Source organism: Sciurus vulgaris (assembly GCF_902686455.1).
Source record: "Sciurus vulgaris genome assembly, chromosome: 6".
Lineage (NCBI taxonomy): Eukaryota > Metazoa > Chordata > Mammalia > Rodentia > Sciuridae > Sciurus > Sciurus vulgaris.
The window spans coordinates 142,754,301-142,769,968 of NC_136466.1; the positions used below are offsets into that span (position 1 = coordinate 142,754,301).

Below are 15,668 nucleotides of genomic sequence, written 5' to 3' on the forward strand. Positions count from 1 at the left end.
TAATTTCATACAAATTTTTTTTAGTGCAACTGCATTCTGTGGCCTGTCACATGAGGCCAGGTGTGGAATTTTCCACTTGCACTGTCACTTGCTCAAAAAGTTTTGGATCATGGAGCATTTCCGAAATGATCAGAAATATCAAACCTGTGTGGATCTGTCTGATTCTTCTGTCAAACTTAGGAGGCAAGGCAACCATCGTTTTCGTTTGCCACTTTGAAGTCAGGCACAGGCAGATTAAATAACTGGTGTAAGTGAGAAAATGGCAAAGGGAGACCTGAACCCAGAAAGCCTGTGGTAGTAATTGCCATGATAATCACAGGTATATTTAGATGTTCTTTTGGAAAATAATTATTTCAACCATGTACCTTTGCTTGCCATTTAACCAACGCTAATGGAGCTAGAGAGGGAGCATAATGGTGTTTATTACTCAATGAAATTCCCAATAACTAGTAATCTAGAACAGAACCAATATAAACCCCACTGGTTTTTTAAGGGAGCAGGAGTGGAGGAGGGAAATCAATCCAATTTGAGTTAAAATTCTGCACGCCATGACATTTTTTTCTTTTCTTGCATTACAGTGGTAAATGTGACCTTCTCTATTTCCTCCTGTGCCAGTGGGGAAAGAGGAATTTTCCTGGTTTCTGCCCCATCCATGGCCACGGGGGAAAGTCCTAGAAACAGAAGAAAGGTGTCAACAGATATGTGGAAGGGATTTAAGAGTGAACAGCAGGGAGCAATTTCTCTAAGGGGTAAGAAGTGCTCGCTTCTCTTTGAGGTTTGCCTTACATAGATTTCCTTTTCGTTTTGCAGCTTCTGTGATCAATCGAGCTATGTTAATGCATATAAAAGTAAGATTTTTTTTAGTTAATAGAACAAAATTTTTGTTCAGCTTTATATTAATATCATCAATATGTGTTATAGAACACTCTAGAAGGTGCGGGCCATATCATCTCCCTTTCTATTTCTTCAATCTCCATTACATTAGCTTCATAACCCATTTTCTCTTCCAGCAACTAGTCTCTCCAATTCATCCACAGTGCTGTTTGTTGCTTATGCTATCTACCTGAAAACGTGAGTCCGATTGTTTCCCCTTAAGAACACAAAACCCAGAGATACCTTTTCCATGTCTGGAAACCACCTGGGAACCCACCTATCTTTCCAGCTGTATAGGTAATGTCCTGAGTATCTTAGGTCCTTTCCTCACTTCCTTGCCACTCGAAATCCTTCCCGTTCTCTAGGACCACTATGCTATGGTTCCACTGTGATAAAGCCTTCCCCTGTCCCTTCAGGGTAATGAACATCCTCCTCCTATTCTTTTCTCCTGTCTTCCTTGCTTGACATCTGGCAGGAGTAGCACTCTGCGGGCCCCCAGGCTGTTCTGGAGAACATGTGGAATTCTTCCAGTTAACAATTTCAAGTTTACTCTTTCTGTTGTTTCTGAGCACCTGGACTCAGATGTGTGATTACAAGGAAAGAACCCCTTCCTTCTTACTTTCCTTCTGGTGCTTACGCAGTGTTTCCTTCCTGTCATCTAGAGATGCCATTTCAGAAACGCAAACTGCTGCTCAGCCACATTCTAATATGCATAGCTGGACATGTTACAGTGTGGTCAGATGGTTCTCAGATGATTTTAAGCCCTTCTGAGGCATTTAATTATGACCACATGCATGCAGGTTCAAAATGAGGGTAGACTGATGTTTTTTCCTTTACTGGAATTGAGAACTAAAATCCAGTTTTGTTTTGTTTTAATGAAAATAATCTCAAACTTTACAGATTTGTAAAAACAAATAAAAACAAAACAAAACAGTGCAATTACCAAACATCATTCTCTTTTCCCTAGAGAAGCCAAGACACATAGATGTAATTTAGGAACTTGGTCTTGTTTTGCTTTGCTTTGCTTTGCTTTGCTGAGGCTAATTGACCAGCAGCTTCCCTGAAGTTTCTACAGAACTGGTGGGTAATTCCAACACTAAACTTCAAAAACTTTACTTTGGTTTTTAAAATACCTGTAATTAGATTTCACATTTCTTTCTTGTAATAGTTACTTTGTATAATCACTTTCATAAGAGGGTTGAGGGTAAAACCTGGTATATGTTATACAGAGAAAATGATTAAAGGAAGAAAAATATCTGATTTGGAAGACTTTTGATAATATCACTAGGCGTTATGGTTTGAATGTGAGGTGTCCCCCAAAAGCTCATGTGTGAAACAGTGCAAGGTTCCAGGAGAAATGATCATATTATGAGAGTCTTAACATAATCAGTCAATTAATCCTCTGATGGGATTAGCTGAGTGGAACCTGAAGGTAGGTAGGGTGTGAATGGAGGAGGTGGTGACTGGGGGTGTGCTTTTGGGTTATGTATTTGTAGCTGCCAAGTGGAGTCTCTCTCCTTCCTGATCATCATGTGAGCTGCTTCCCTTCACTACACTCTTCTGTCATGATGTCCTGCCTCACCCCAAACCCCAAGGAAAGGAGCTGGGTGTCCATGAACTGAGACCTTTGAAATCATGAGGCTTCAAATAAACTTATCTTCCCCATAATTTTCTGTTTGGGTCTTTTAGTCACAGCAGTGAAAAAGTTGACTGAAACACCGGGATAAAGTTAAATGGTATCATTTGAAAATTTTTATATGAGTCATTTATATAAAAAGTTATTATATAACTATTAATGACAAGTTTTTTTGTATAACTAATAACTAATAATGAAAAGCTATTTTCATTATAGGAAAAATAAATAGACTTACCTTTTCAAAACAAAAATAAAAAGATAAATAGAAACTGTAAGATTAAAAGGCACCGATGCTTTCTTCTTGCCAATAATGGCAGCAAAAGGATCCCCCATTTTAATTTTGACAATGGTGTCAGAGTTAGCTTCCCTTTGATACTGATCATGGATAAATTAAATTGGGGAAATATTCTGCACAAACTAGGTAGAGCCCACTGGAATCATCAGAGAACATAACCAATTTTGATTTTGATAAAGGCCACTAACTAAAAATCCACTCCGTTATTATGGGTCACTAATGTGGTTAGAATATTGTTTTATTTTTTTATTATTATTTTTTTGTTAATTTTTTGAATTTTTATTTAGCTTTTAATTTCTTACAGACTACATTTTGATTCATTGTACACAAATGGAGTACACTTTTCATTTCATTTCATTTTGTGCATGATGTAGATCCATACCATTCATGTAATCATACATGTACATAGGGTACTGATGTCTGTTTCATCCCACCATTTTTCATAGCCCCACCCCCTCCTCCTTCTCATTTCCCTCTACGTAATCTAAAGTTCCTCTATTCTTCTCTTGTACCCCTCCCCGCCTCCCTCATTATGTATCATCATTCACGTATCAGAGAAAACATTCAGCCTTTAGTTTTTTGGGATTGGCTTATTTCACTTAGCATGATATTCTCCATTCCATCCATCTATCTGCAAATGCCATAATGTCATTCTTCTTTATGGCTGAATGGTACTCCATTGTGTATATATACTACAGTTTCTTTATCTATTCATCTGTTGAAGGGCATCAAGGTTGGTTCCACAATCTAGCTATTGTGAATTGAGCTGCTATAAACATTGATGTGACTGTTTTACTGTAGTATGTTAATTTTAAGTCCTTTGGGTATAAACCGAGGAGTGGGATAATTGGGTCAAAAGGTGGGTCCATTCCAAGTTTTCTGAGGAATCCCCACACTGCTTTCCAGATATTTTTACATTGCTGGTGAAGTTACAAATTAGAATGTTTTTTAATAGACAGAAAGAACAGTCTAATTTTAGAAGTACAAATAAGAGCTTCATATATGTGTGTCTCATTTTCCCATTTGAGTACTCATGTGCCCCCAAGAATGGGTGGTGTACATAATACTAGGGTGTTGTTCCTTGACTAGGGAAAATAATCTGAGAACCTTCTTTTGCATTAAAAACATTAATATTTTGAGCTAAAACCTACCTCCACTTACATACCCATATGACTTCTTCCCATAAGACTCCTTTCATTGAATCTCTTCACTACCACTTGCTTCTCTCATCTGTCTGCTTCTGCAACATCAGGATCAACTCCTTTGTCTCCTTGGTCCCCACAGCACTTTTAAAAAGTCCCTCCTCATAGGACCTATTACATGACACTGAGATTTCATGTTAGTTTATTTATCTGCACCCTCAAACTAGTGTACGCAGGACCTGAGGCAATTGTTTGTGTCTTTATCTGTCTCCACCACTGGCTGAGACTCCCCAGAACAAAACTCATCTATTTATCTCTCCACCAACACAGGCACATTGGGGGCTTCTTTGAAGATTTAATGAGCCAGGAAATGACTGAGTGCCTGGACAAATATATAAATATCCTCTACCTTTAGCCACTAAAATAGGTTGCCTTTGACTGAATCAGTCTAGAGCAGTTGCTGCTTTAGTAGCTGTCTTTTGGCTCAAAGAGAGAAGAGTAGACTCTAACAGATGTCTGCAGGCCAATTCCAAACTCTGCTATAGGTTTTATTACTATCATTATGGTAAATACCTAACATTAAATTTACTATGTTCTTATATGAACATATGATCAATGAAACTCCACATCACGTACAACTGCAAGAATTAGATACTAATTAGAATAAGTTATATGCCATTTAAGTATAATATGTCAAAATGCACTCTACTGTTATGTATACCTAAAAAGAACAAATAAAAAATTTACCATTTTGACCATTTTTAAGGGTGCAGTTTAGTTAAGTATATTCACATTGTTGTGTGATAGATCTCTAAGAACTTTTCATCTTGCAAAACAGAAATTCTAAACTTTAATTTGTCTCCCTCTTTCCCCCAATCCTTAGTGACCATCCTTCTACCTTCTGTTTCTGTGATTTGATTAGTTTAGATATTCATTTGAGTGGCATTTTATAGTCCATGCCCTTCTGTGATTGGTTCATTTTGTTTGGTGTAATATTCAGGAGTTTGATACATATTGCAGCATATATCAAAATTTCCTTCTTTTTCAAAGTTAAATAATATCACTTTGTATGTATGCACTGCATTTTCTTTATCCATTCATCTGTCAATGGACATTCAGGTTGCTACCACCTCTTATTTTAACTAATGCTGCCATAAACGTGGGTGTGCAAATATCCCTTTTAACATCTGCTTTGAATAAATCTTCTAGATATAAATCCAGAAGTGAGATTGCTGAATCGTGGTAGTTCTATTTCTAATATATTTCAGAGACTTCATGCCGTTTTCTATAATGCCTGTTGCAGTTTTTTTTTTTTTTTTAATTTTTGAATCAGGTAATATGAATGATCCTGTGTTAGACTGGTAAGGCTGGGACAGCAAAGTACCATAGAATGGCTTCATTTGTTAGTCTTATGCTTCTATAACAGAATATCTGAGACTGGGTCATTTATAAATAATGGGAATGTATTTCTCAGTTTTGGGGACTGCAAGTCCAAGATCAAGGCATTGGTAGATTCAGTGTCTGCTTCCAAGATGGCACCAGGTGCACTGTGTCTCCACGCAGCTCAGAGGAGATGGGAGGGCCAAATTTACCCCCTTGCAAGTCCTTTTATAAGGCGCTAACCCCATCCATGAGCATCTCTTAAAAATCCTCTTAATGCTTTTACATTGGAAACTAAGTTTCAGCATGAATTTTGGAGGGACACAAAACTTAGCACTTATAAAATAGAAATTTATTTTCTCACAGTTCTGGAAGAGGGTGTCCAGGGTCTCAGCAGGTTTCGTTTACCTTGAGACTTCTCTCCTTGGCTTCTCTCTCTGTGTCCTCACATGACCTTTTCTCTGTGTGGGCACATCCCTAGACTCTTTCTCTCATCTTAGAAGAACATCAGTCATATTGGTTTAGGGCCCTAACCTAAAGGCTTAAGTTCAACTTAATCACCTCTTTATTTTAAAATTCTTTTTGTACTGGGGATTGAATCCAGGAGCATATAACCCCTGAGTCACATCCCCAGTTCTTTATATATTTTACTTGGAGACAGGGTCTCACTAAGTTGCTTAGGACCTTGCTAAATTGCTAAGGCTGGCTTTGAACTCACAATTCTCCTGCCTCAGCCTCCAGAGCTGTTGGAATTACAGGCATGCACCACTGTATCCAGCTTAATATCCTCTTTAGAGACCCTATCACCATATACAATCTCATGAATTAGGGCCTGCCCACATGATATCATTTAACCTTTAAAAAAAAAAACTTGTATTTTTTTAATATATGCATTTTTTTTGTTGTTCATGGACCTTTAATTTATTTATTTATATGTGGTGTTGAGAATTGAATCCAGTACCTCATACATGCCAGGTAAGCACTCTACCACTGAGCCACAATGCCAGCCCCTTATTTAACCTTAATACCCCTTTCAAGGCTCTGTCTCCAAATATGGTTACATTCTGAAGTACTGGGAGTTGGGACTTTAACATATGAATTGATGGGGGATGCAATTAAGCCTATAACAGGGCCTTACACAAGTTATCCTATTTTTTAAAATTAGTACCTGGATTTATGCAGTTCCCTCTACCAAAATAAATAGAAGTGCTATTTGTTTTGGGATCAACCTGAGGCCATTTGAGGGACCCATCTGAGTGACTCATGAGTCACTTGTTGAATTGCTAGGGCAGAGCCCCAGGAGCATAAGCCGCCTGCAGTGGCAGGTGGAATATTTGGGAGGGAGGACCTGTTGGAATAAAGAATGTATAGAGAAAACTTATATTTCACTGGAAAGCTATGCATTGTCTTTTAGAGCAAGTATTGGCAAACTTTCCAGTAAAGAACTAGATGATAAATACTTGAATCTTTGCTGATCATTCCTGTAAAGAACTAGATAATAAATACTTGAATCTTTGTTGATCATCTGGTAAACAATGCCTTACAGGTGGAATGTAGCCATCAGCAATGCCTAAACAAATAGGTGTGGTTGTGTTCCAGTAGAATTTTATTTACTCAGGAATGCTTTGGCTATTCTGGGTCTTTTATTTTCCCAAATGAATTTTAAGACTGTTTTTTTCCTAGTTCTGTGAAAAATGTTATTATTATTTTGATAGGTATTACATTGAATGTGTATAATGCTTTTGGGAATATGACCATTTTGACAATATTAATTCTACTTATCCATGAACATGGGAGGTCTTTCCCTCTTCTAAGGTCTTCTTCAATGTCTTTCTTTGGTGTTCTATAGTTTTCATTGTAGAAGTCTTTCATCTTCTTGGCTAATTTATTCTCAAATATTTTATTTTGTGTTTTGAGATCATTATGAATGAGATAGTTTCCCCAATATTTTATATAACTATAATACATTAATGAAAACATAAAAACTTTATTTATGAAAATAGGGAGGACTTAGCCTGAGGGTCCAGGTTTTCCTTGTCTGGAGCACCGTTTCCTGAGATATCCATTTTACTTGGATCCTGAGCCTATCATTTAAACTACTTTGCATTTAAGTAAGTTATAGATAGTAATGCAAAATAATTCTTCACCAGAAGAAGTTCAATCAATTCTCTTCACCAACTTTCTTTTTTTCAATATATTTTTTAGTTGTAGATGGACACAATGCCTGTATTTTATTTATTTATTTTTTGTGCTGCTGAGAATTGAACCCAGTGCCTCACACATGTGCTAGGCAAGTACAATATGTCTGAGCCACAACCCCAGCCCCAATACCACTTCTTCAACAATTTTCTACTATAGAGTTACAGGCTATTCTTGGATTACCAAATGTTGACAGAGTCTGATAGAGCTGTGCAATCTTTAAGATCTGGAAATGTGTTTGTCTTTTGGATTCTCCAGTTTTGTCCCCTCATTAATAATGAGTGAAATGTAATATTTAACATGCATTCATTTTGTATGTATGTGGGAGTCATTTTATCTTTGAAAATTATCCTCTAACAAATGAAACACTTTTGGGCACTCTTTTATGAAGAGAACTGACCTTTGTTCAGGAAAATAACTTAGTGAAACTGATTGGTTATTCATGACAAACCCACACAGGCATTATGAACATAGGAGTAGCTTGAATAATGAACAGTTCCATTGTCTAGCTAATAATCATGGGCATTTTGGTACTAGAAATAGGGGTAAAGGCTGTCAGGACCCCGGAAGACAGGATGGAGGAGAATTGAAAGAGGGCTGGTCCTGAGCAACCTGGCAGAGTGTGGGATTGTGTTTAAGGAGAATGATGGCCAGTGACCCAGAAAATGCCCCCGAAGCATTCTTAAGCAATGATGTTGATGACCTATCCCATTGTCTCTGCCAGAATTACTCCCAGGGGTTCAGTTGCTGTGTGTAACAAAATGGAACCTCAAGAAAGCAGAGAGTAACTCTAGAATTCCTTAAGGTGACCAGAGGCAAAGCGAGGCAAGTGCAGAGCCTGAGTTCGAGGTTCAGGACCAGATAGGAGGAGGAAATAGAGATGAAGCTGGTGGCAGGCTGAACAGATTTAGGGTGCAGACTAGAGGACTGGTGACCCTGAAAAACATTGTTGGGGGGGGTTGGTCTGCCAGTTATGCAAGTTGAATCCTGAGCAAGTCATTTAAGGAAAGGGGATCCCCGAAAATGGAGCCTTTGGAGGATTTTCAGGAGCAGATGGCTTGGCTACCAGTTTTGAAAGATGTTGTAATGAGTGGGAAAAAAAGACCCGAGATAGGAAACCACTTGAGAGTGTGTTGAAACACCTGGGCAATCATGATGAGAACAGAACGAGGGGAACGGGAGCACTTATTCCAGAAAAGACACAGGTAGGATCTGCATGACGGTTCACTGTAGGAGTGAGAAAGAGGTGCCACAACGAGAAGTAAAATTCATGTCGCTTGGCAGGGAGATGTCTGGAGATGTGCCATTCCCTGAATTAGAAAACATACAAAGAACAGGTTTGCAGGAAAGTCAATGGGTATATTGTGGGATATGTTGGATTTGTGTAATATGAATTTCCTGGTAGACACAGCTCATAAAAAGTTGAGAGTACAGGTGGGTATTTCAGGGCTAAAGATACATCTCTATTAGGAAACTGTTCTCTAATAGGTACCATAGATTTTTTTAAGTCTCCCTTTTATAAATATTAAGAATATAATACTCTGATTTACTTTGTTCATTTATCCAAAAGTGTTTAATGAATGGGAAACCCTCATCCCAGTACTACTCTGGGAACAAATAATTACTAAGATCATTTATCCTGGACTAAAAGCAGAGGTGTAGGTGTGGAGGGTAACTTGGTACCTCAGAATTGGTATAAAGATTATTTCAAGGCTGAAGATATATGAGATTCAACAGATGTGTACCTTAGAGCTTACCTTATCTGACTAAATGCAAAATCTTCTGAGAAATGAGAACTGCCAAAGATTCTCTCTTGGTGAACGTCTTCTTCCAGAAGACAGAGCAAGAGTATTTTACTATAAATTCCTTTGTTAGTCATTCCATTACTGCAGTGAAATACCAGAGTCAATCAAATTAAAAAGAGGAAAGGTTTACTTGGGTTTACAGTTTGGGAGGTTTCAGTCCATGGTAGGTTGGTGCCATTGCTTTTGGGTCTCTGCTGAGGCAGTGCATTATGGTTGGGAACATGTGGAAGGGCAAGCTGCTCACCGAATGGCATCTGGAAAGAAAGAGAGAGGGAGGGAACAAGAGCTTGGCATTCCTTCAAGGGCACACCTCTGATGACCCACGACCTTCCACTAGGTCCCGTTTGTTAAAGGTTTCCACTGCCTTGCAATATGCCAATCTGAGGACCGAGGCTTTAATGCAGGGACCTTTAGGAGACCTTCCAGAGCCAAGCTGTATCAATCTTCTCTCTGAGAGTATTATGGTTCTGAAGAAGATGGAAAGACTACTCATACCTGTACAGACACTATCTCAAAGTTTCTTATCTCCTGTTTGTTCTCCTGATGCACCTATTTATCTTTCTTAAAGAAAACTCTTTGTTCTTCCCATATAAACATTTTATGCCCCCCTTCTCCCCCACTACATTGGGTATATAGGCTCCAAACTCTAATCACACTTTTGAGTTATTGAGCACCCTCAGGTGTTATGTTTATCATATGCATAAATAAAATTTTTTTTCTTGTTTTTTTTTTTTTTCTTTTATCATTTTAGATTTCAGGTCCCAGATGCTAAATTGTAAAGGTATAAGAAATGATTTTCCTCTCCTATATAGCAAAGAGAGAAATTTCCTTTCTGAATGGCCAGAATAATCAAAGAGGCATTGAAATAAAATGGCACTGTGGTGTATGCCTGAAATCCCAGCAATTCAGGAGACTGAGGCAGGAGGATTACAAGTTCGAGGTTAGCCTCAGCAACTTGGTGCGACCCTGTCTCAAAAATAAAATAAATGATGGAAAAAAAAAAAAAAAAAGAGACTGGAGATGTAGCTCAGTGGTAAAATACTTCTGAGTTCAATCCCCAATAACAACAACAACAAAGATAGCAGAGAAAGATGATCTGATTTGGAAGAAAATGACAGAAGGACTTCATTCAATTTTAGGCTTTTAAGTTTACTTAGAAGTAGTGAAGGAGTTAATCTACATTGGCATTTATATCCACCCAGTGTTCCCATACTTTGCTCACTTCGGATCTCCAGTTTTCCCCCTTTCTCACCCTAGAGTCATACTTCTGATCACATCGCCTCCAAACACGAAAAGCAAGGATAAAGTGACTGAGAAACGGAATCTGGCACACTGCAGTGTCTGATTAGACACACTGGCTTCCCCTCTGGTTGTCCCACTGGGTTTATAGTCTGCTCCTCTTGGGGTTATCCAGGTCTTAGAACAGCCCCATTCCATCCAGGATATGGGTATTGAGTCTTATTCTTTTTATTGGCCATTTCATAAAGTCCCCTTGGGACAAATCTGTATTTATCTTTATCTCCTTTCAGAGCAAAGTCCCCTATGTTAGCATTACGTCATGAACCTCCACACCCTATCCAGACATCAAGGACAATTGCAGGGACTTTGTCTCTTATTAATACTTCCCTATCTGTTTCCTTCCTTGATTTTTTTATTGTTGATTGCCTATTAGAGTTAATGGTAGTACCATGGTTCAGATCATCTTCCTTGGGTTGCTCTTGATATTTGCCTTTCTTATTCTTTGACCAAAGCAATAATTTAATATAGTTGTGTTGTATTTTTTAGAAATTAGCACAGGTTATAAATTAATAATGCTTGTTGAAAATAAATCAGATGAAGTCACATGGATTTTTACATTTGCTTAATTTAAAAAAATCTAGAAACAAGCAGTTGTCATGACAACTATCATGTCGTTGTTCTCATATACCCCTTTATGGTCTTTGCTCAGAGGGATTCCATGAGTATACAAAAAAGAATGGAGGCTCTGATACCACAATGTGATTTTTGTTGTTGGCTATGATTTTGAAAATCAGGAATGTTCACTCAATACACATTCCAGAATTCCAGACCTACACATTTTGGCTGAGTTTCAGAATGTTGACTCTATTGAAGGATATCGCAAGTATACACTGTTTTCTGTTCTGTATGCAATTGCCTCAGAGTGGAATTTTCTTTTCTTCTGTGTTGCTTCAGCTTCTCCAAGTATTTTTATAATTCTTTTTAAGAGAGCTTTAGTATTCCTGAGCCTTGACCACTTGGTTCCTTCAGGATTGAGTTCTTTCTGGGCCCTTCTCTGAGAGGACAGGTGGAAAGACTGAGGAGAGAAGCAGCAACATGAAAGGTGTTTAAAAAGGAGAAAAAGATTTGAACTGTACTATGTAAATTCACACATGCTAGAACACCTGGGAGAAACCCTGGGTTTCAGGTTTCAGTGCAAACTGTGGGGCTTACCTCTAGTTTATCCAAAGGATTCTGAGGGTTAAAGCCCATGCAGAAACCTCGGGCCTCACTGATGACTTCATATTGAAATCATGCAAAACTTATGAGCTCATGAACTGGGAGATGAAACCAGATGAGACAAAAATGGCTCCAAGCAAAATTGCAGTAAGTCTGTACTGGATCATTCCAACCTGAGGAGGGGAAAGGAGATAAAACCAGGGCACTGGAATTTGGAGACTCTTGCAGGAACTTACAGTAAAATGAAACTGGTTTCACCCAACTCCTTGAAAGACACTTAGAGAAACTGTAGAATAACTTGAAAGTCAAGGAATGTGTTCTGTTTGCATTTGGCTCTCTCTGAACTTTTGTAAGTGCCACTGTCAGTACTTTATGTGGATTACAAAGTTAAGCCTCTCTATGTTGTCCTTCCTGCCCTCTTTCTGTGCAGACCCAATGTACTATCACCACATGGCTCTTGTTGAGGTGTGCTTCAGAGTCTCAAGAGTCTCAACACACATGCATCTGCTCCTTTGCCTGAGGGCAGGCCTTGGAGAGCTAACGGATCTGACCCACATATCCCAAGATTAGGCTGGATGGTGTTGGGATTGGTCCCTCAACTTTGATAACATGCAAGAGGACCTGAGTGACAATATTCAGGAACTATATCCATCCAACTCAAACAGATGGAGAGAAGCTGAATTGTTGATCTGAAGGAAGAATCAGAAAGTGGTTCTATCAGCTTCGACCGCTATAAAATGCCGTAGACTAGAGACTTACACAGCTGAAACTTAGTTCTCACAGTCTGGGATACTGGGAAGTCCAAGAATGAGAAGTCAAGGTGCTGTTCTCTTCCTGGCTTGTAGATAGCCACCTTCTTGCAATGTCTTCACCTGAGAGAGAGAGAGAGAGAGAGAGAGAGAGAGAGAGAGAGAGAGAGAGAGCGAGAGAGAGAGAGAGAGAGAGCGAGAGAGAGCGAGAGAGAGAGAGAGAGAGAGAGAGAGAGAGAGAGAGAGAGAGAGAGAGAGAGAATCTCTATTATCTCTTCTTATAAGGGCACTAATATCATCATGAAGGCCCTGCCCACATTACTTCATCTAACCCTAATTACCTTTCAAAGGTCTTATCTCAAAATACCATCACATTGGAGGTTAGAGCTTCCACATATGAATTTGGGTGGGGGCGTGATTCAGTCTATACCAGAGAGGTTAAATCCAAGTACAGGACCAAAGCTGGGAAAAACTTAGAAAGAGAGTGAGTTCAGTGGAGGCACAAGGCCTTAGAATTCAGTCAAATGTACTTTTCCTAGGATATCAGAATCTCCATTGTGGAGGGAAGGCTAAGTACCCTATGTCAGGTAGTTGCATAGAATAGAATCCACTTTAGTTGTTTTATGCAAGAAGGATTTATTTCAGGGATTTTTATAGATTATAGAGTCATTGAAAGAACTGAAGAGGCAGATTCAAACTTAATCTTCCAGGAACAACTTCCTAAGTGATACTAAAACCCAGGCCAACAAGGGAGTCATAGTTTCTTCTACATTGGGAAGACTGCCTTCTGGACAGCTGGGGCTGGCCCAGGGTTCCCCTGTCAAGTCCAGGTTCAGGAAGCTTCTACCTCTGCTACCTTGCCCAGCTTTTTCCGTGCTTGCTGTCAGTGGCACTACTAACATGAATGCACAATTCCTGCTCTGACACTCAGGAGACCAGTGACTGAAGGCTGGGACCTCTGCTTCCACCACCACAGAACAACAGATGCCCCCATGAGCAGTCTGAGCACAGAGGCAGCAAAGTAGCAGAAGCAGGGAAGCCTGGTTTTCACTCTTAAAAACTGCAGGGCAATGAATAAAAGTACAAATGGAGGCCCACTTGCCATGGATCCTAAGAGTGGAAAGCCACGAACTGCTCAGTAACATAAGATCTACCTTCCTACCTTGACAAATGGAATTTCATAACGGTGTGGACACTGTCAAATTTAGCTTCATGAGAGCATGTGGCCCCATTTCTTCCCATCAGTGTGTCCTGCATAGCACATGTGGACACTCCAGATCACATGTCCACATTCTGTTCATACTACAAACCCGTCACCTAACCTACTTTCACCAGGACCGGCCTGTTGGACATCCTTAGTGAAACTGCAAGTCTCATTAATCCAATTGTTGGGAATCTACTTTCCTTACTGTTTTCTTTCCTTTACAAGCAGTTGACTTCATGGATTTGGAGATGTAATAATCACTTCTCCTTACACAGAATTGAAAAAAGCTGTTGGTCTAAGGATTAGGAGACAGTATAGGGAGGTAGGGAGGTTCTTGCCTTTGGCAGTATCAGATTGTATCTAGTATGTTTCCTAAATTTGCAAAATCTCTTTTTTTTTTTTTTCTTTGCGGTGCTGGGGATTTGAACCCAGGGCCTTGTGCTTGTGAGTCACTGAGTTATATCCCCAGCCCAATTTGCAAAATCTTAATTGCCTTATCTCTGAAATAGAAATGATAGGACCCTCTTTTTAGGAAAATGCATGAAAAGTACTTAATATAGTACCCGGAATACAGTAGGTGCTCAAATAATATTAGCCATTAGTTGATTTGTGGTTACAAATTAAGAGACAAAACTGACTATACAAGAACACATTATTAGGGTCTTGAGCCAGATTTGTAATTAGGGGAATTTTTACATTCTTTTTCTGTGCCCTGAGTCTTCAATGAGCAGGCTGGAAATACCTTCATCTTGCTTGTCTTGCTTTGACTGATAATGGCTGCTTGGAGAACCGTGTGGAGGAGGAGCCTGGGACCAAATCTGGGCAAAATGCTGTAATCGACTAGTACTGTCTGCCCTAATTGGGAATTGTGGGAATTGATGGGACTGTATGCCAAGTATTTGCCATTCCTAGACCTATTCCTCAGCAGTAGAAAGCAAGATGGACTTGAGAGGAAACTCTGAGTTGGAGTCCCCATTTTCCATACCCTGGCTCTGTGATCCCAGGTCAGGCATTTAGCCCACCTTTGCTTATTTGTTTCATTTATAAAGTGCGGATTTTAGCCTTCTCCCCTCATATAGATATTTGTGGGGATTAAATGAGATATTGCTTGCAGAAGCACTGTCAATTGTGAGGTATTACATGAATGCAAAGTGTTTTTGCTATTAGTGTGTGGTATTGGGCCAGCCTGCACTTGACAGGAGGGAGCCAAGTCAGTGATTGTTTTGGTCTGCTTCTGCCTGCATCATCTTGGCCCAGACTGCATCCTACTTTAGCTTCTAAATGCTAATCTATAGGGAGAGATGTTGGGAGGGCAGAAAGAACTGGCTTTTAAAACCAGATATTCAGGCTGGGCATGGAGCTCAGTGGTAAAGCACTTGCCTGACAAATCTCTGGGTTTGACCCTCTGCACTGCAAAACAAAACAGAGCACAAGTTGCTTATTGACTGTGTGATTTAGAAAAAGGGTTGCAACCTGTGTGGCCTCAATTTCTTCATCTGTAACACGGAGATGTAAATATAAAGAATGATAAAACTCGTGTTAATGCTCCCCCAGGATAGTTGTATAGCTCATAGGGGATATATGCAAAAGTGTCTGAAAAACCCAGAGTGGGGTGCTCTGTTCCTATAACCTGAGTCAAAAAAATCCTCTTTCTATAAACCCTCTCCCTGCTCTACCCTCCTCCCCTCTGTGATTCCTCAACAGCCTCCAGTATTCTTATCCTGCTGCTGGTTTAAGTTGGGGCAGGCCTCCATGGGCTCTCCTGTCAACACTGGAATGCCAGAGGTAAAACCGGGACTGGGAGATCAGCAGAAACTGAAACGGAAGCTGAGAGGTGTCTTTGAAACAGAGATGGAGTAGGACCGTGGCCTGGCTTGTGTATTGGAGGTGGGGAGGCCAAGGGCAGGCTCCACACTTGAGATGAGCAG

General features: G+C 39.6%; 1 protein-coding gene across 2 annotated transcripts in view; it reads left to right on the plus strand.

Annotated features, from left to right (window-relative positions):
* Positions 1–639: 639 nt before the first annotated feature.
* Positions 640–15,668, plus strand: part of LOC306664718 (uncharacterized protein) — a 50,266-nt gene continuing 35,237 nt past the window's right edge. For both annotated transcript variants that reach the window (XM_079145770.1, XM_079145771.1), the window contains exon 1: positions 640–749. In XM_079145770.1, the coding sequence (XP_079001896.1) occupies positions 653–749 (97 nt within the window). In that variant the 5' untranslated portion in view covers positions 640–652. The remainder of the gene's footprint in view (positions 750–15,668) is intronic.